At 38.1% G+C, this 21,241-nt stretch overlaps 1 protein-coding gene across 2 annotated transcripts; it reads left to right on the top strand.

Moving 5' to 3' along the window:
- The first annotated feature begins 490 nt into the window (after window positions 1–490).
- On the top strand, window positions 491–17,769 carry chn1 (chimerin 1). 2 transcript variants are annotated; one of them, XM_059342942.1, is made up of 7 exons: window positions 491–610; window positions 9,095–9,179; window positions 12,174–12,347; window positions 14,073–14,150; window positions 14,980–15,117; window positions 16,020–16,125; window positions 16,955–17,769. In XM_059342942.1, the coding sequence occupies exons 1-7, from the start codon at window positions 596–598 to the stop codon at window positions 17,124–17,126; spliced, it is 768 nt and encodes a 255-aa protein (XP_059198925.1). In that variant the 5' UTR covers window positions 491–595; the 3' UTR covers window positions 17,127–17,769. The 2 variants fall into 2 exon arrangements, with proteins under 2 accessions (XP_059198925.1, XP_059198924.1); XM_059342941.1 differs by lacking the exon at window positions 491–610 and adding an exon at window positions 6,439–7,250.
- The last annotated feature ends 3,472 nt before the right edge of the window (window positions 17,770–21,241 follow it).

The raw sequence follows: 21,241 nt of genomic DNA, 5'->3' as shown, positions 1-21,241 counted from the left end.
GATTTCTTCTCATATTTTTTTCACAACTTTAAGAGAAGCCCTCACCAGTCTTAAAACAGCTACAGTAAAAAGTCTTGATTTGTATTTACTTGAACAAATTTGTATGACATTTATTTGATTTATTTAATATTTAGTTTAGAATGAATGCATCGCATAAAGCTTATTCTGGCAGTTGACACATAATTGAAATGGCCTTTCAGTCTGTGTGACATGTAGGCCTATTCCAAGAATACACTACAATGTACTCTTAGAAAATCACAGAGGCAGTTTTTGTATTTGATGATACTTAATTAATGATCTAGTGATCTTAAGTTAAAAATCTAAGAACGTCCTAAGTGACAAAACTAAGAAGTTCCTAAGACATACGACAATTCCTAAGTAAAAAAAAATGGTGAATAGCATTTAAGAACATTCTTAGGAACATCTTTTTTTTTTTTCTTAAGAATTGTCTTAAGTTTTATCTTAAGAACACCTTTGTGAATCCGACCAGGTGCCTGTTATTGACAGGACTGACACTGATTGTGTAAGAGCTGATCATGAAGCTGCGCCGTCCTTCAGGAAGCGACAGGGTCGTCTCATCTCATTCTCCTCTGAGATGTGGAGGAGTAAGGTACAGTTACATAAGAGTGAAAAAAATACATAGCTGATATAACTCCATCGATGGTTATGAAACGTTTGAGCCTTTGATGTGCTGCACTCAGATATTCCACACTGGATGCTCACATCACATGGGGAGCTTTTCAAGCATTTATAAACCATTAATATTCTCACTCTCTTGATTTTTTTCTCTCTCTTTTCTTCAGTGGTGGTTTTACTCATATGGGTATATATTGACAATACTTTGGGAATATCAGGGGTGATGGCATTAGCGGTATTTGAGCAGGTATGTTTATATGCTTCTGCAAGAAAGATGAAACAGAAATAGATCCCAATCTCATGTGTGTATCTTCAGTTATGAGCTAAAGCCAGGCAGTGCTGGGAAAAAGTAGTTTACTAAAGCAAAAGTACAACTATCAATGCAGGAAAGTAGCAAACGTGGACATTTCCCATGAAAAGAAAGAAAATGAACTCATTTAAGACTATACACGAAAAGCTGTGCTACTGGAAAAGCAAATAAGCAAAATCTCTTTATATGCCATAGATTTGGCATTCCTCTGCTATTCTGCTATAAAACACACAAAGACAGAACAAAATTCGAAAGCATTAAGTAATCATCCTATCCTGTTATCATCACCCTGTTGCCAAAATAGCAGAGGCACAATGAGCCATTCATCATGCTCTAAGCACCGGTATTCAGATTGTTGTTGGGGGAAACTGCTCTCTGCTGAGCCACACCGAGATAAAGGACCACTCAAGCCTTTTAATTATTCCCCACAACCATTTGTCATTCCATATAATACAGTCGTTCTTTATAAAACTAGGTGATTCTCAAAGTAGACGCCTTTGTGGGACCCAAATTGTTTCTCAAGAAGGGATTAATGGCAGCATTTGTACATGACTGTCTGGACTTAGTTTTGGTCGTGAGACCTCCACTGTTTCACAATAACGGTTTCTTCTTAAAGGGTTTCTGTGAAGGTTGTGCAGCTCATTGTGAGTGTGCAGCATGACAGCAGTAATGTTAACACTGACTTGCTCGCGCGTCATTGAAGCACTGAGTCAGAGTTATATTCAGCACTGTGTTTGTGACATTTTCATACTGCACTGTTACTGTTGAGGATCTGGATCTAATCAGGTTTATCGGCAAGAAGTGCAATTTCACATGGAAGACATTTGAGGGAAAAGGGGAAAAAAGGATGTCCTGCAAAAGTCAAGACTGTGAAATATAAAATTTACAATAAAAAAGGAAAGATATATATGTTATTATATAAACCTGTTTATAACTAACTAATACTGTATAATGCAGGCATTTATTAGGACTTGTTAAGTGGGGAAATTATTCCTCTATTTGAATGGGTCATTTAGAAGCAGACAGGTGTCTCAGATCGAATCATGGCAATTTTGTTTTCAGACACAATCCTCCAATAAATAAATCACATTGTCACAATCATTTCATGGAAAGAGGTAAAAAATATTTTATTCCAAACTTTATGGGTGACTGTGTATTTGTGTATATTTAATAAAATCCATTGCTTTCAGTATCAATTATTGAAGTCAAAAGCCGGATCGGCCATTTGCCGAATTGTTTCTGTGTTTACAGTTTGTTTAATATACATTTAAAATAATGTGTTATTTATTACATTTTTATTAAATATTTATACAATGTTGTGGACTAATCATTTAGTCTATTCAATCGACCAGTCTGATGATGATGATAATAATAATAATAATAATAAATGTCTAATTATAATATATTCAAATTTTCTTTTTTTTCTTTTTTTATAATTAAAGTATTTATTTAATTTTTCAACATATAATACAAACACAACAGCCGAGACAGACACCAAAAACATACAGAAAAAAATAAATAATAATAATTAAAAAAATATATATATATATTGTTATTATTTTGTGGGGAGCATAAAACATGATGTTTACGGATCAAGACTCAGTAATCTAACAATGGCACAGCCTTCAGTGCTGAATTGTTTTTTATTAACTTAATTGTAAATTGGTAGGATTGTGACACTTCTAATTTCATACAGATTTTGCTTCTCAATAGTAAAATCATGGGCAGTTTAACATGCGGCTGTGACTATAAGCTTCACTACACTGTGCATTGTATAGAGTGTGTCCTACGCATGTTTTGACCTTGCTGTGTGAATAGCAAAGCGTGATAGCGGCCTCCCATACATCACTGTCAAAACACAGACTGTTGGAGCCACATCCAGGTAATCTATTTGTCCCGGTAAAATATGGTGTAATTTGTTCCAGGTTTCCTGCAAGCCCAGCAAAAACAGCAACCATTTGAGCTGCATGCTATGCATATGTGGTATTTCACGGTGCTGCTGGCTGAAAATATGCAGCTTTCTTTCCTTTATTGTCTTCTTCCTACCAAGTCCAGTGATTGTAGAACCATGTGTTTGGTGTATTTTGCTTAATTTTAACTGGGAAGAATAATGTTATAGTACAGCCACTGCTGTCATAGTGTGAAGACCTGCACTGCATGACAAGATTCAAATTCCTTGTGCTCATTTTACAAGTTTAATGCCACGTAGCTCGACTGAAAGCTTCCAGTGTTCCTCTTCAGTCCTCTTTATTCTTTGACTCTATTATAACGTCTTGGCTCTCACTCTCGTCATCATGATGTCATTTCCAGTTATATAACATTACATAACTTCATGATTTGCAGCTTTACTCGAGGATGAGGTTGAGATTAGTCGCCTTTTTACATCAATTCCAAGACTTTATGCTTTGTATATCACTAAAATCGCATCTCTTTTTTTTTTTTGCATTTGCTTTGGCTGTGAATTATGACATAAGATTTAGATTGTGACAGATTGTGTTATTTGTTTCTTAAAGAGTGTTATGTGAGAGATAGGAATCAAGGCCCTGAGAGTTCACAGATCATGAGAGCGAACATCGCTGTGGCTAATGGCTCTTTATGTCGGTGCTGGGTCAGCAGTGCATTAGAAGAACATTTCTTTATGTAACAACCTTCCTAACCCACAGAAATAGTCATTTCAACAGCTTAAGGGCTTACAAGAGAGTAGGAGGGAGTGAGGAAATAAAGTTTACACAAAGAACATTTTGAGGTTGTCCTGGTTTTTGGGTTAAATCTGACTCAAATTGTTAAATGGCAAGACTGAATCATTGTTTAAACTCTAAAAGTAGCAATCCAAATATCCAATCCAGAGGAATGTTGCAATCCACTCAGGTGCAAATTTGTAGTATTTCACTTGAGAATGTAACTTTAGACTACACAACAAGTCAAAGTTGAATATTGTAGTTTTACTCCACTATAGTTATGTGAAAGCTTTAATAACGAGTTGTTGACAAATTAACAATTTTTTACACACAAAACATGAAGAGCTTCTGAGATAATATTTCAGATCATCAGTTGTTTGTTGTTTTTCATGCAAAAAGGTTTCATGGTTCCAGTCTTACAAATGTCTTGCTTTAACATGTAATTATTTAGATATTTTAAAATGTATTTGCAATAATTTAGAGGTTTATAGACTGTTGGTTGGTTGTGAAGCCATCACTTTAGGCTCTGGGTAACTGTGACAGCATTTGTCTGTATTTAAAAAAAATTCAAGCCAAACAATCAATCAATTGATGGAAAAAAATAATCAGATGATTAACCCATAATAAAAATAATTATTTAAATTCATAGTGAGCTCCAACTTGACTACAACTACAACAGAAAATCTTGCTTTTACATAAGCATGAGTAATAATAATCTAGTGATGTAAAATATGATAGTAAAACAGTCACAGGGGACAAACTGCACAGTGAGACATTTACTTTTAATACTTTACTTTACAGTTACAGTTTACTTTAAAGGATCAGAAAACTTCCTCCACCACTGATGCAAACACATTTGGAGAGGCTCACATGTCCAGCCTGGACACAGATGGACATCAGAGAGATGTAAAAGATACTGTACTCTATACATCCGTCCTCCAGAGTCCCGTCTATGGACATGTTTGGAAAACAAGCAAATCAATCAGTGTCAATTAGCACTGCGTTCAAAGTAAACCACATCCTGGGAGTCAGGCTCTCGTTCTGCACTTAACAGCAGGCAATGCAATTACGCTGCAAAACCCTCTAAAGTGCTCAGGGTCTGAGAGGCTGAACGGGTGCATATAAAAGGCTCTTACTGTCTTTTATCTGTACCACTCTCAGGTACCCTCCCGAGCAGAGACTTTTCCCTAAGCACGAGAGAGGAGAGCTGCACTGGAAGCCCTCTGTTTTACGTCTTTCATGTTGTGATCCATACACCGTCACACACCACAGTCTGGGATCCCATTCTACATAAGTACACTGATCTTCAAAGCCCCCTTTTTTTGCTCCCCTCCGCTGTTCCAACTCTCATTTTGATACCTCTCTGTGGAGGTGGGGGCAGCGGGAGCTAGAACAGCACTCATTGATTTCTGAAGGAGAGTCTGTACAGTCACTTCCTCTCCAGCTGTCCTCTGTAAAAAGGTGAGGACACTGCACTTTAACAGCTGAGTCTGAGACGTGGGAGCATAATCACATTTGACTTGCAGTGTGAATTACAAAAGCAGGTTGCAGATCCTTCTTCCCACATCGCTATCAAGATGCTATATTTAATACTTCATTTGCATGCACACAACACAAGGCAGTGTAAACCTCAAGGAAATGAACATTCAGACAAAGAAAGAAAGAAAAGGCTCCCAGCTTCCACACACATGTTGTTAAATTCTTTATTGTATATTTTATCATAATGCAAGAAGCTGCTGGTAACAGTGAATATTGATTCATGATACAAATTATTAAACTAGACAGGTTTTTAAACAATGTAAAATATCTTGTATTGTATCTTCAGGGTGGTGTTTACCTTGTATATTTATATGGAAAGGCGGGTGTGTTTATATACAGATTTAAGAATCAAAGGCAATTCAATGTTACTCCACATGATGCTTAAAAGACATAAGAAAGGCAGCATTATAAAAAGGAAATAGGCCTGAAAAAGACATGCCGATATCAACCAATGTGTTGTCCAATATGAGCTAATATGCAGACATTTTTTACAGAACAGGTAATTCAGAAAACGATGGCTGGGATGATTAAGAAATGGTGTTATATAGCTTATTTATTTTTAATTAATCCATTTATTTATTTATTTATTTTTAATTTATTTGTTATTTTATGTTAATTTATTTATTATTTTATTTTATTTATTTATTTTTCTCAGTTTTCATTTCTAGAATTGGTGGGTGATGTAATACATTGTATCTTTAATGTATAATAATACATATATACAATACATTTGCATAGTTCACAGATCACAGAAAACACAAAAAATAAAGTTTTCTTCAGCGGAGCACTAGCATGGGATTTTAATCCGTTTTAGTTGTACAAATATGTCTCAAAGTGGACATTTCAATGCTGTTTCTTCAGTGTGGTGGATTATATACAATGCTCTATTATTGTTTATTCTTTACCTATATATGTTTTGATTTTTTCTTAATTTTCAGTCCAAATGCAAAATTTTGAATATGAAATCTCTTTTACTGGTTAGGAAAGCTAGAGCACCACTTTCTATCAAAGCATGCATTCATATCAATGATGTCATATTTTGCTCGGTGCTTTTGTGCTCGCCGTGGTCTCGGTCATGACTAGTTTCTGTGGCAACCCGATTTTGAAAATAGCTCCTCTCCAACGGCCCACTGCTGTCGCAAGTTGTGCAGGCAGCGGCAGCCCACTCTTGATGCATGACTCATTCATTGCTCATTATCATCCCACTCTCATTTCATCCCAGCCAGGGTCCCCTTCTTGGATATCTGATGGAGATGGCTGTGTGGGGGCGGGGTAGTGGCTACTATAAAGCCGGTGTGTCCATGCTGTGATTGGCTGGTGGGATCCATTTAATCTGCTGTGACTACTACAGGGTCCGCCTCTGTACTCCTCCCCCTCGCTCTGCCCGCCCTGACGGCATCCATACACAATAGTGTGCTGTCTCTGTTCCAGGGAGAATATCAGCTCTGCACAGGGAGGAGAGGATTAGCGCAAGCACTCAGCTCATCTGCATACACGTTCCCAGAGAACCACATGAGCACACAGGGCTGCACCTCTTTTGTATAAAACCTGGCACTCCTATCACAGAGACTCCACTCCATCTACTGTCACTGCTGTGAGAGGATTTCATAAGGACCTTTTTTTCTCCTTTTTGGATTCTTTTTAATTATTTTTAGACTCTTTTTTTTTAATTTCAGTTTTGCACTTTCTTGCCTGTGATGTCTCTATTTAATTGGGACAATGCAAGTAATATTATTATAGACTTGCCCTGAGCATCAAACTGTTTTCCCCTCCTTTTTTGGGACTTTTCCACCGGGGTTGTTCCTTCATCTGGCTTGGGAGACCGCAGCACCAGAATGCCATCTAGAGAGTCCTACGAGGTTCACAAGGAAGAGAAGTCCCTGGTGCAAAAGGCCAAGCGAGAGGCCAATCAGGAGGATATTCTGGCGGCAGCTCTGGGGATGAGGATGGGGCCACAGAAACCTCCAGCCACTTTCTGGCAGCCACTTAAACTATTCGCCTATTCACAACTCACCTCACTGGTTCGCAGAGCCACGCTGAAGGAGAGCGAGCGGACACCCAAATCTGAGAAAGTCCACAACTTTAAGGTGAGACTTAAAGAACTCTTATCAGCTGTTGCAGCTGCAAAACGTTGCTTTAATTTCATCATGTGTGGCCAGAGGGCTGCTTCTCATGCTTCCCTTGTGAGAGATGGGAGGAGGAGGAGGAGGAGGAAAAGGGGGGAGAGGGGATGAAAAACAGAGCTGTTTTGGTCTGTCCAGTGAGCCTGTATCAAAAGAAAATCTGTTGGGTGGTCTGTGGACCACTGCTGTTAGTTTGAGCACCAGATGGAGAGATTAGACCGATGGAGAGGGGAAACAGTGGAGGAGTGTTTCCCTGTTTGGCTCAGGCTTCCTGGTTTGGCTGGTTAATGGGATGGAGAGCAGCAGGTGAAATATTACCTTCAAGGCTTTCAAACTGCTGATGCTTACTAATGTATTTCTGCTGCTTTGTTCGCTGTAGGACTGCTGAATGTTGCACTTTAACAGTATTGCAGTGTATGTTAAAGTTCCTGTGTTGGAAGCTGCTACAGAGCGTGATGCATAATTTGAGCTAATTAATAAAGGAGAACATCTAGACACTCAAACAACTCTTTCAATTTCAAACTTTCCAAATCAAAACAACTAGAGTTTTACTCCTTTATTCCCACACCACAGCTTCTTAAAACAATTGCTTAAAAAATACAAGCATTCACCACTTGCAGTTAGATGTTTTGGGCTTATGAACAGAAAAGAAAGACCTGATACAGTACGTGTCACAGACCAACAAAGAAGATGATCATATAAACAGCAAAAATGTTTTAGACACATGTAAAATTCTCGTCCTACAAATCTGTAAACATAAAAAGAAATGTCTGATGACTTCACTCCAGGTGTTTGGATAACAATTATTATAGGCTCTAGACAGAAACAGCTTGTTTGTCTGCTGTTGACTTAATGCAAATAAAACAGGGGGAGTTGTGGCTCACTCTCACTCCCAGAGGCCTCCCTGATTGGCTGTGCGGTTGTCACCTGGTGGAGTATGGATGCTCCCTTTCCTTCACCTGCAAGTTGGCATCCAACTGTTTCCATAGCAAGTTACCTTGACAACTTGCACCTTCACTCTGGTGAAGTGTCATATCCAACTGTGCCGTGATGCCGAAGCCTCCCCTGCTGCACCCGCCTCACTGTTGTCAGTTTGAGGGTCTGTTTGAACAACAATCCTCCTCTGCCTCAATTAAAATAGACATTTGAGGGATGTAGGCCCATGAAATGTTCATAAATCTGCTTTATAGCATAGAGCACTTCAGTCATATTGATCAGTATTCATTGTGTTTACTACTGTTTCAGTGTTTTTGGGATATATGTTATTTCTAGCATGGCTATATGGAAATGCATCATATTTTGATGCAAAATCTCAAGTAGAGTCAACATGTAAACAGTTAAACATCTTCATAAACTGACATAAATGTTGATTTTTAGTGTATTTAAGTGTATATATAGTCAAACATTGGGGGAAGACATTCAGCTGCATTGTTAGCTATGATATCTAGGTTATAATGGTGATATTACTTACTTGAAATTTTTATCTTCTTTTCCCCTCATTGCATCTCCATCTCTGGAAATATAAATTTGTTTATTACAGTGAATTCATTTTCTGTAGTTTTTTTAACAATCAAAGGAGACTAGAAATTTGCATATAAGCTTCATGATTAAGGAGCTATTCTTTGGTTTGTTTCTTTAGGCATTTATTTCCCTAGCAGCTTCACATGCAAAGGTGCCACCAGCAGCTGGTGTCCTGACCAGCTAAAGGAAGGGATGTGGTGTCTATGGAGCCACTGGCTTCAACTCCCCACTGTCTTCTCATTGCACTTCATCACTAATATCCGTCACTGTCCTCCTCTCTGTTGCAGGTCCATACCTTTCGAGGGCCTCACTGGTGCGAACACTGTGCCAGCTTCATGTGGGGACTGATGGCTCAAGGGGTCAAATGTGCAGGTACATCTTGTACACAAGCTACGTCAACACTGCCTTATATAAACTGCTTTAAAACATACATGGTGTCCAAAGAGGGCATTACTGTATATGGGTTACTCGGTTTTTAGTGCATCTGGAGCTGGATTATTGAGTTGCAATCGAAAATCCCAACAGTAGTTTGTGGATTAGGGGTTGTATAATAGAATGAAACGAGGGCTCTATAGCTATGATGCAACATGTACTTTACACTATGTTAAAACCGTATTATTGACCTATTTTTTGTCCTCGCTGGGTTTGTGAATGGATTAATCAGTTCAAACGAGCAGAAGAAAGAGATTCAGCACTCAGTCATCACTGACTGATATTTTTATTAGCTCTAAAAGTAGCTCTTTATACGTTTTGGAAATAATGACTTCATTTTTTCTTAGCTCGGGGCTCTGGTTGTTTTTCCACATCTTGTTGTCATTATTACACAAACAAAGACTATCTGTGCTTCTGCTTCCATGATTTTGATGGATAAACATTTGCTGCATTCTGAGTAAACACGTAGGCCCACTGCAGCAGCAGACAAAAATAATATGTATAAATCTCAGTTCTTTGTGTTGTTTTAAATGCATTTTGTCATTAAGTGCTTCACAGTGTGTGAGCATATTTTAAATTACATTCACCTTCAGTCATTTTCACCCTGTTATAAATATTCCCAAGCTTTGTGTGAAAGCTGTAACATACACACATTGTTATTTTGAGCTAAAAGGTTTCGTTATATTTTCCCGTGCTTGTCAAATGTGAGATTTCTGTTTCACCGTAGCTGTTGTTGGAATCCGTTTCCCATCCCAGAATAGTGCTATAATACAGTCGGATGTGCGCTTTGATGTTTTATTGATGAAACAAAGTATGTCACACAAATCTGTGGGAGCGCTGGCGTTAATTATTAATGTCTCAAATTTGAACGCTGACAACAATGAAAAAAATGGCACATATGTTGAAAGCCAATTTTTATCAAACTCTTATGTTGCCATTCCTTCAGTGTCGACCACAGCTAGCAGAATCTAGGGCAGCGAAGTCTCACATGATGCTCAGATTTGCATACCAAAAAATGTTCTCCCACCCCCTTTTCTTTTTGTACGTGTGAACTGTTTTTGGCCGCACGCCAGGAAGCCAGCCTCTGCTTGTGCTTGTTGTGCCACATTTCCTCATCAGAGTACGCCCCCCAGCCTCATCCCATCATGCCCATGAAGGAAAACAAAGCTGGCATGTCTCTTTAATGAGGAGCAGAGCTCGGAGCGTGGGGAAGAGCTCTGTTTCCACACACATTAAAATTCAGCGGCTTCAACCAAAGAGCTAGGTCAAGCAGCTCAACCCCTATTTAACTTAAATGCTTGGTTAAGAAAAATGCCCAAACATCTAACAAATAGAAGTGGTGCGTTTTGTTTCCAGCTCCAGTCATAGAGAGACCAGTTTTATCCCGGCATGGTGATAATGTGCTGATTAGAAATTAGCAGCCAGCCACCATCAAACCTCTTCTCAAAGCCCTTTAGCCAAAACTAAGCAGCAGCCTCCTCGCCATAGCAACAGAGACAGAGCTGACGGTGCAGTAAAGCAGCATCCCCTGTCTCCTGGCTCCCCGTGTCCCTCGGGCCCGTTTCTCACCCTCACCCGACCCACCTGGGACCAGGGGCCGTCAGTGTGCTCACAGGGCCAACAGGAGCCCAGCAGACCTATGTCTGATGACAGGCCGTCCTCTATTATACTGCCTGTCTCATATCCTTAAGAGAATCATCTCTTAAAGTAATTACATTTCTGCATCAATGCATATAAATGCAGGCTGCGTGAATTTCTCCAGGGACCCATATTAATCTCAATATTGTCTGAGGTCTTCCAGAAGCATAGATTCTTCCCTTTCACATGCATTTTTATTTAAAATTAATAAGAAGTTATTCTTCAAATGGATGAAAATCTTATTTGTTATGTTTTTGGAATCAAAAAGCAGACCGCATTTGTCTTAAAAAAAGCTTTCAGAACTTGGAGACGGCTCAAAAGATCTAAGAGCTTGAAGAGCTGCCCCATTTTAGTCTGGGAAACTAGGTCTAGTGTAGCCCGCAGCGCCTCAATTGCTGCTTCCACAGCCATTGTGTGTGAGCTTGGATTTGGAAAAGAATAGAGCGCACAGCAGCAGCGCAGACTATCCCTCCTCCAGGCCACAGCGTTTTCACTGTTCCTCTAATTCCCTCCATGCGTCTCCGTTACAAAGCAGAGCTGCAGTCTCTCTCTCTGCGTCTGCTCTCCACGGGCTCCTCTGTTCCCGACAAGGTGAATCCTGCCCTGAAACAGCTGTGCCGCAGGCCCCATCCGCTGTGACTGAAGACAAAACGCAATGTGGGATACTTAAACTGACATCATGACTAATATGCCATTTGAACACCCAGTGTGGTGCATCCTGCGTCTGAAAATATCGTAATAGAAGAGAGAGAACATAAAAAAGAGAATTAAACCCCACATTTAATAATCATCAAATGGATTTCACCTGCTGTTAAATTACTATTAAACACTTTCATACAAATTAAAAAATAGCTATCTATATATATTTCAAGGATTAATGTCCTGTCTTGTGGTTAATCACTGCTTTGTTTGACTCTTTTTAATAAACAAATGGCCCTCTAGAGGTGACTTTGGATCTGCTCTGTAGTCAAGGTGACTCCAATGCCATGTGTGGTGGAGAGAGAAAAGCTCTCCAGTGGTCTTGTGACATTTAGGGGGCAAACATTGACCGAGGGAATTAACACTCTTCTGCACGCCAAAACCCACACGAAAGCAGCCAACCAAATCCAAATGAGCCTGATGTTGATTGTGAATTTGCATAATAGTCCTCAGTTCAGAGATAAAATGACCCGCAGGATGTTGTTTTGTGGTCGACCAATAGTAAACAGCAACTCTACAGTGTACCACTTTTTCTATTTTGAGTCTTTTATAGCTGCAGATATTTATGAACTAATCCTGCTGTTTGTCTCTCTGCAGATTGTGGTTTGAACGTCCACAAACAGTGTTCCTCTCTGGTGCCCAACGACTGCAAACCAGACCTCAGACACATCCGTAAAGTCTACAGCTGTGACCTCACAACCTTGGTGAAGGCTTATAATACAGCGCGACCTATGGTGGTGGACATGTGCATACGAGAGATCGAGTCCAGAGGTCAGTTTAGGAAGTGCGTGTGTATGTATAGTTCAGTATAAGACATTTTTTTCCCCAAGATATAAGGACTAATTGAATACTAACAGCTATAAAACTAGACTCTGATATGCTGATAATAATTGGCTGAGTGGGAGCTTTCCATTTAAGGATTATAGCAGAAATTCTGCAAACTGTAGAGGAAGAATTATGGGAGCAAAGAAAGGCCAAAACCAATCCAATTTTAAAACCAATCAAATGCCTAATTTTGAAATGTAATCAGTACTGAATATTTAATATTCAAATGATATTCTCTGGTGTTCTGAATTGTTAATGTTTGAATTTTAATATCTTGAATTTAGTTGAACCAATCAAATTTAGTGAAATCTAAGCCTAAAAGAAAATGATAATATCAGACTTTGAAAATTGCATTCTTTTCCCTCTGGAAATGTGCCATATTCTGAGAGATTGTTTTCAAAATAAGACGTTCAAAGCTATGAATTAAGTAGCATTTATATTTCAGTATTAATTATTCAGTAGTGATTTCTTTAATTGATAGTCCATTTCTTATAAGATCCAAACCTTTAGTGCCTTCCTTTGCGTTTATAAAGACATTTAGTAATACTTCTCTGACAACCAATCAACCTAATGTCCAGACAGGTCAGGAAGTTGTTGTTTTTTTTTAAATTATGTACATTAATTATATATTATAATATGCAATGTTTTTTTATTAAAAACATTTCTTTTAGCTCATGTTAGGTTTGTAACTTACCAGTATTGACGATAAATGTGATATTTCAAAAATGGAAATATTGACATAAATATTCCACATAGCATACATATAATATCATGTAAATAATCCAGCACCTCTAATAATTTTCGCTTGTATAGTTGGTGTCCTTTTTTACAGTTATGGTTACAAACTGTCTCTATCTGCCTACCTACACTTATATTTTCAGTGTCATTAATTTGCCCAAAAACAGACAAAATGCACAATTAACAAAGCTAAATGTTAATTTATCTGATAGCATTATAACAGTTTTAAATTTTTCTTGAGATTTCGTGTGAATATCATTATTGTAAATTATTTTGGCCATGATAATTGTTTTGTAAATATCTAATACAATGACAGCCAAAACAATCTTTAAAAATAAAAACCTGTGAAAAAACATTTAAAATTAAGTTTAAGGATCCTGTTTCCTGTATTTATGATGCTCAAAGTTTTCCTCTTAATTCAATAAATTCATAGTAAGTGATCTCCAATATACACTTCTTAATTTGGTCTGTTAAAAGTCTGCTTGCATTACTAACTGAGTTAATGTTTTTTGGGCGGGGGGAGTGACTGAGAGGAGTGATGAGCGTGCTGGTAATTGTGAACGTGTAATGAGGAATACATTACTCCGTTTCCTGCTGCCTTATTTGATTGCATTTCAGTTAAATCATTCAGCTATGTAGGAAACTCATTGCTCCCTCATTGTCTGCCCTCTAATATATGTCTGTAGCTAAGTTTGATTTATGTCTTTATTATTTTGCCCAGCGATGCAGAAAACTATCTGCATCTGCCCATGTTGTTGCATTGTGTGACATTGTGGACATTTTATCCTTAATTTCTTATGCATATTTAAGGGTGTTTAATGGCATTTCCTAAATTACCCAAGGCGATATACGCTGGTGAATTATTCTACATTACTTATGACAGCCCTGATGATGTCTGAAAGGTTGCTTTTTTTTGTGTGTTTGTTCCTGAAGGACTGAAGTCTGAAGGCCTTTACAGAATATCAGGATTCAGCGATTCGTTGGAGGAAGTCAAGATGGCGTTTGATAAAGGTGTGTGTTCCTTGACAGATTTCTGTCAGCTCATACCGTCATGATTGACATTGCTTTCTTAGGGTTACATAAGAAACACAGAACACTTCAGATTAATGAGAAAGTGACACATTTGTGGAGGATTACTGTCCATCTGGGAGAGCAGATCGTCTCCCTCTCACGCAGGGTTTCACAGTGTGGACAGACAGGGGGGACCTCAGGGGATACAAACCATGGATGTACTCTCACTGCCTTAAACATAGCTGGAAAAAAAACTCTTCCGCTGTGTTGGGATTCAGTAGTAGACTTAGTGAGAATGAGCCTGTCTTTGCCCAGCGCACTGTGAATTTTAACTGTAAGAAAAACCCTGCAGCAGTGGGCTAAACTCTTCGCAAGATCCGCATGTGGGAGATCATCCATGACAGAGTGTCATTCCAGCTCACAGCGCTGTGATGTTCAGTCTGCCAGCACAAGTAGGCCATGGCCTGCTCTGGAAAGCATGCATAACTGAGCGAAAGTCAGAATAAAACAGGCCAGGCGGATGATACTAGCTACTTTGCAAAATACAGAGCGAGAGAGAGGATTTTATTCTTTTTTTTGTTGCACCCACAGCAACACAATCTTTTTATTCCTCAATTCACAAGGTGATATGGAAGTGTTGTTGTCAGCCGTTTCTACAGTGTGAAAATCTTTCATCACACATGCAGCCAAATATAGCACATGAAGTAGATAAGCATATGTGATTAAGTTGATCTACTTGCATGATTCTTGCACTTGTACTCACGTGGTTGCATGCACTTATTGTAAATCAACTTAAAAGCTCAATAAATGTGTTGTAACATCTTCACAGATGGCGAGAAGACAGACATCTCCGTCAGCGCCTATGAAGACATCAATATCATCGCGGGAGCACTGAAACTTTACCTCAGGGATTTGCCTGTTCCCATCATCTCATACGATGCTTACCCCAGGTTCATCGAGGCTGCAAGTAAGTCACAACGAGACAAATAAGTGAGAAACACACCTGTTTGATTTGTGCATGCTGGATTTAAAGATATATATGATATAATATGAAGGGCTTATTCTAAGCTAACGAACACACTACGATGCTTAGTTTCAGGTGATTAAACACTAATGAAAACATAGTTATGCCAGTATATCCCCCTGAATCCTACACACTGCTCCTTTAACTGCATGACATGTTATATGAGTGCTGTCCAGATCATACAATTTTTCATTTGAAATGAATTGGACAATTATTGATTGATTAATATAATGTCAAATAATAAAATAAATATCCATCCCAGTTTTTTACAGTCAAAGAAATTAAGTTTAATATTATATAAATCAGAAGAGCAACAAATCTTCATGTCTGAGAGGCTGAAAACAACATTTCCTGCCATTTTGCTGGAAAGATTAAAATACAACTGTAGTTGCTGATTGTTCCTGAGGCTGTGTTTGTGTGTGGGTGCTGCCAGTACAAAGACAGTTCTGTGCTGTGAACTTTGCCTACACAGATTTTAAGGTCGTTATTGAGAAAAAGGAAAACATTCATCGGATCATTTCCTCACTTGCAGTTTGAACAGAACTTTAGAAATGTTGCATTATGCAGCGGACTTCTCCGAATCAGCCAATGACTTTAAAAACACTGACCCCGAGTGAGTGAATAAGTATTCAACTCCAATTGTGCCCCTAATTTGCAAAACACCACAGTCAAGAACACATTCACAATGTTAATTTGCATTAGCCATCTCAGGCAGCCTCACACTTCCTCTCAGAGACTAATGGCTTTTATTACCCCACAGGAAATAACTACATTGATTTCTGCTTGTGGGTCAGAGAGAGTGTTCTGGCCTCGCTAACAACGCACTCCTTTCTGTTTCTGTCCAGAGCTCACAGACCCAGAGAAGAAGCTGGAAGCTTTCCGCGAGGCTCTTGCTTTGCTGCCACCATCGCACAATGAAACTTTGAAGTACCTCATGGCACACTTAAAAAGGTGAGTAATGCAGTCAAACTCTGCAGGAGGTACGGGACTGTGTGAAAGTTAGAGGGGGGATAAATTCCAAAAATAGGAAGATGACTGTTCTTTTTTTTTTTTTTTTACTAAGGGAGAGAAGTATTTAGTCAACTGTCCTCATACGAAGGTTTTATGATATCTAAAAAAAAGAAACAGTTTTTCGAGTGTTGTCTGACAAATGTCCAGCAACACACATGATCCCTGCGCCTGCAGTAAACCCTTGCAGTGCATTTCCTATGTAAGTTAACAAAACTACTTGGTTAGGTTGAGGTAAACATCATTGTTTTGGTAAAATAAAAAATAAAATAGCTACCTTTGTTACCCTATTTTTTTTACTCAAATTCAGAGGTGACGGTACACAAACAGCGGCCCCCTGGGTGAAATTTCTGTGTTTATTTTAACCCATCGATCTACCCCGACCTCCTTCATACATGGACTTTGTTGCTCTTTATACTACATTTCCTTTCTGATGCAGACTTTAATTTTAATTACAGTATAATGTATTACATTTCATAGGTTTTAAGTATGAACTGTGAATAAGAACAGCCTGATATAGTTATCATTTTAAATTGAAGTACAGTATTTCTGATTCTTTGCACAATTTTAGTTATTGATAGATAAATAAATACTGTATTTGTGATGCAAAAATGGCATGTTTTAAAGAAATGATTAGTAACAGGGTCTTGCTTTTTTCTAAACCAGTGTTCAGTCCAGCTCACCACAAAAGTAATTGTCATACAGTCCCTAAATCTCTTTATTTCCAGAATCAGTCTATGTCTCTAACTTCTACTTCTACTTTTATTTCCAGGGTGACACAGAATGAGAAGTTCAATCTGATGAACGCAGAGAACCTCGGCATTGTTTTCGGACCCACCCTCATGCGTGCACCAAACCTGGACGCCGCGACGGCCCTCAATGACATCCGCTACCAGAGACAGGTGGTGGAGGTGCTCATTAAAAATGAAGACGCGCTCTTCTAAACACAGATCAGGACTTTTATAGAACGGCTATCTAATCATCCTTTTGTGTAAAGACTTGAATGACGTTTGTATTACACTGATTGATACATTTTTTTAAATGCCCCGCGTATGGACTAGTGCTGACCTAACGTCTGTCCGCCCCTGTATCGGGTGTGGACGATGAACTTGTACGTACTCTATGTCTCCCCATTTTTGTCGGGGGATTTTTAGAAGCTGACAGGCCAGCATGCATGGTGCAAGGTCTTTGTTGCTTTGTAGTGGTAACCCAGCATGTGTTCAGATCGTGTAGCGCTGTGTTTTTGCTTTTGTCTGTTCTGTAGTAGTTATAGTCCACATTCCCAGCTGCCCGCTGAGCAGTTTTCTTCTGTTAAACATTGCATAGCTGGATGTAAAAATAAGCTACTGATATTTCTGAGGTGATTTCTATGATGCTGTATTTTTTTATCTCCTCAACTGTTTTTAATGTAACCTAAAGTAGTTGAATGAGCCTTTCCTGTTAATGTGTACACACTGGTGCATTTGCCTGACCTTAACATTTTTATTGTGTTAAAAGCAGCATTATTTGTGAATTTAATTTTTATTGTAATGTTTTTGTACACAACTTGTGCATGATCACTTTAATTTATTAAACCTGAGAAATTAAGAGCTTACAATGAGTCGTCTCATTTAACGTAATAAAGATTTGCATCAAATTGTGGGTTAAACCTGAGCTAACACATTTTTATTGTCAGTTGGGGGCAACAGAAGCTGTAAACACTTTTTTTTTCAGTTGAAATTTGCAAACATGCTAGTGAACAGTTGCTTATTTATAGATTTAGCAGATGCAGAGTAATATCATTATTTGGAGTTGTGGAAGAGACTCAAAATGACCATGAAGAAACAAAAAATAACTACAAAGACACCAAAACAACCACAAAGTGATGCAAGAAATCTACAATGAGACACAAAACTATTACAAAAACAAGACTCAAACAAAACAGGCTTATAGTTGATCTACTATAAAGTCTGGGTGTCTTGTTTTTTCTAGAAAAAGATGGTGGTAGGCTCTTTTATTTCACCCTACAGGATAATATTCTATGGAAATATATGATAATTATTGTATTGTCAACAAATCATAAGAAAAGACCAAAACCAACAACTAATGTATCTCACAAATAAATACCATCTGTGTAGCCAAAGCTATAGTGAACAACACCTCCCTGCACTGGTTGACTCCATGATCACATACATGGACATTGTAGTTTATTTTGGGTTAGTCCCATGCTGCCATAAATACTCACTGAAACACCACGTGTGTTAATCCGCGCTGAAAATAGTCATTTCTATTCCTGTGTGACTAATGTTCACCATAAGTTGCCGTGTCCAGCTGTTTTAGGAGATTATTCTGACTTTTTGAAAAATAACTGCTGATTTGTGACCCGTTTAACCCTTTATGGTACGGTGTTGCCCTCAGACATCATACCCATTTTTGGCCTGTCAAATTTCTACAATGCATGTTTTAGAGTGATGTGATACTTTAAAAAAGAAAGAGTTTGGGGAACCAATAGCAATGCTTTAATATGTCACATGACCTGCACAAGGCCATATTGAAACCCTATTTTGCAGAATTTTCCTAAGAAAAAGCTTTGCCATTTTGCGCCACAAAAAATCACTGAAAAACGTAATTTCCTGGCCCTTTAACCTCTGGAAAAAATATATTCCTACTGATAGGTGAGTGAACCTTCATTTTTGATAGTTTCATACACTTAGACTGTTCAAGACTTTCATTTGTGGCAATGGATTGTTGGTTCAATGCCTAGAGGCAACATTCAGACAAGAAACGGGTTAAAAAAGTTCCATTTATAATGTTTTAAAATTTAAAATGTTATGTATTGTACCCTGTTGAAGCTACTGAATCTTTTACACGTTTATTAAATAAATTATGTTAAAATTAATTTAAAAAACTTTCTTTTCCACTTGTGCACCGTTATGGTGCAATGTTAACCCCCCCAAAAACTATATATATATATATATATATAGTTTTTTTTTCATAACTGGCATCATAATGCATACCTTCGAGGGTTAAAATCCAGTCTTCAATAGAAACTAATCGGCTGGCAGACAGGAAAGGGAGAGCAGGAAAGCAGTAACAGCATTTGTATATTAAAAAACGTATACATTTTTAATGCTACTAAAAACATTTGACCTGAGCAACGTATCCATTTGTGGCTGCAAGATGACCCTGGCAGATGGACCTATTCTCCATTCTGCATATTCAGAATGACACGTTTTGCCCAAAAGCCACAGTCACGTGATTTTCCATAAACCCCTTAACAACAAATCAGTCACACTGATTCACTGTGAGATTAAAACCAAACACACAACACCTTAAGGCAACAATGCTCTTGCACTTGGGAGGCCGTTAATTACTGGCTATATGTGCAAACAATGTCACATTAAATTTATGCATTTGAGATTTAATTAGCCACAGGTTATGTCTTTCCAAGCAATTTCCAGGAACCAGCCATGCACAGCCATCAAGGGCTCATTACATGACCACTGTTTCAAACTGATCTGTTTTTTTGAATCGTGTTTTCACTCCCCACAGCGTTGCTACATGCACAGTCAGTATCATATTTGCACAATATTTTTGCCCTCTGTACCAAAAGTGCCAACATGTATAATAATTTGATTTTGTGACACTTACAATTACTTGATTTTAGTCTGTGCTGTCTCTTTTTAGTTAATTTCTGGATATCAAAATATGGATGCTGTAGCTATGATGTTGATGAATGTGACTCACGTGCTCGTCTGTCGTTCTCTCACCGTTTGACGTCAATTTGAAGAGGGAAAGCAATAGTAATTTAATCTTATAATAGTAGGCTATTACAAAAATTGTCAGACTAATGGACACATATCCTCTTTCATGCATCATAGCTATGTCAGCTTGCTAAAAAATGACATGGATGGATTTATAGGTGTGTGAAAAATCAATTTAAATAAGTGTTTAACATCAACATGTCCAATCTGCAACACTGATTCCATATTTAAATCATATTTTTGTGGATATGTGAGCTTTTAGGTGTGATTATTAATGACAGATATAAAATCAGATGTCGCAGACAGTGTCTGGCACCTTGTGTTGTCTGTAGCTTCACATTCAGCCGTTCTCTGCATTGAGGTTTTTTTAGCTTTAAATTTCCCCACAATGCATTTGAGAAGCAATCACTGCTTGACATTTAATCACTCGGGTTTTGTGACCACATCACATTGAGTTAATGTAAGCTGAATTCAGACTTGTCTCTGGTGATTGTGTGGCAAAATTGGATTTTCATCCAACCGTTTAGCCTCCCCCGCCATTATCAGCCATTTTAAATATATCATACCTTCATCTACATCATGCATTGACTGTGAAAGGAGGTAAACCACACCAATAAAGCTATCAGGCTTCCTATCCTTCAGTCAGATGCTGTGATAACCCTGCGCTGGAGTAATGTCTGCCAAATGCATTGTGCGGTGGATGTGCCTCATTCACAGTAATGAGACTAAATTTGAAAGGCTGTGATCCATGAGATAACTGACCTTTCTCTGCTGACTGGATGGTAATGCTTTCCTCGGCTGACCTGAATACATTTTCAAATGTTGAAATATTCAGTTTACCAATGTGAAGTTTTTAAAATGGAAACATTTATTCTGTTTGAAACATAATCAAGATTTTTTTAATAGTATTTCACATAGAGCACACAACAGTGTAATCATATAAGGTTTATCATAAAGGCAAGGCAAGGCAAGGCAAGTTTATTTGTATAGCACAATTCAACACAAGGTAATTCAAAGTGCTTTATATACACATTAAAACAGCAAGACACAATTGAAAACAGTAAAAACAGTCAATTAAAACAGGGAAATAGAAATAAAAATATAAATGAGATAAAATAAGATACAGCAGGATAAGAAAAGAGATAAAATAATAAAATGCACAAGTCAAACACTGTGTAGTTAAAAAGTAAGGGCAGTAGAGTACAGCAGATAAGTGTTCAAGTTAAGAGTACGCTGCAGTAAACAATGTGTTATAAGTGTTAAGGTCTTTTTTTTTTTTTTACTATACTATGTGAATTTATATTTACAGTGATTAC

Source organism: Centropristis striata, chromosome 10 (assembly GCF_030273125.1).
Source record: "Centropristis striata isolate RG_2023a ecotype Rhode Island chromosome 10, C.striata_1.0, whole genome shotgun sequence".
Taxonomy (NCBI): domain Eukaryota; kingdom Metazoa; phylum Chordata; class Actinopteri; order Perciformes; family Serranidae; genus Centropristis; species Centropristis striata.
Note: the sequence above shows the minus strand (reverse complement) of the source record. Positions and strands in the feature narration are given on the sequence as shown.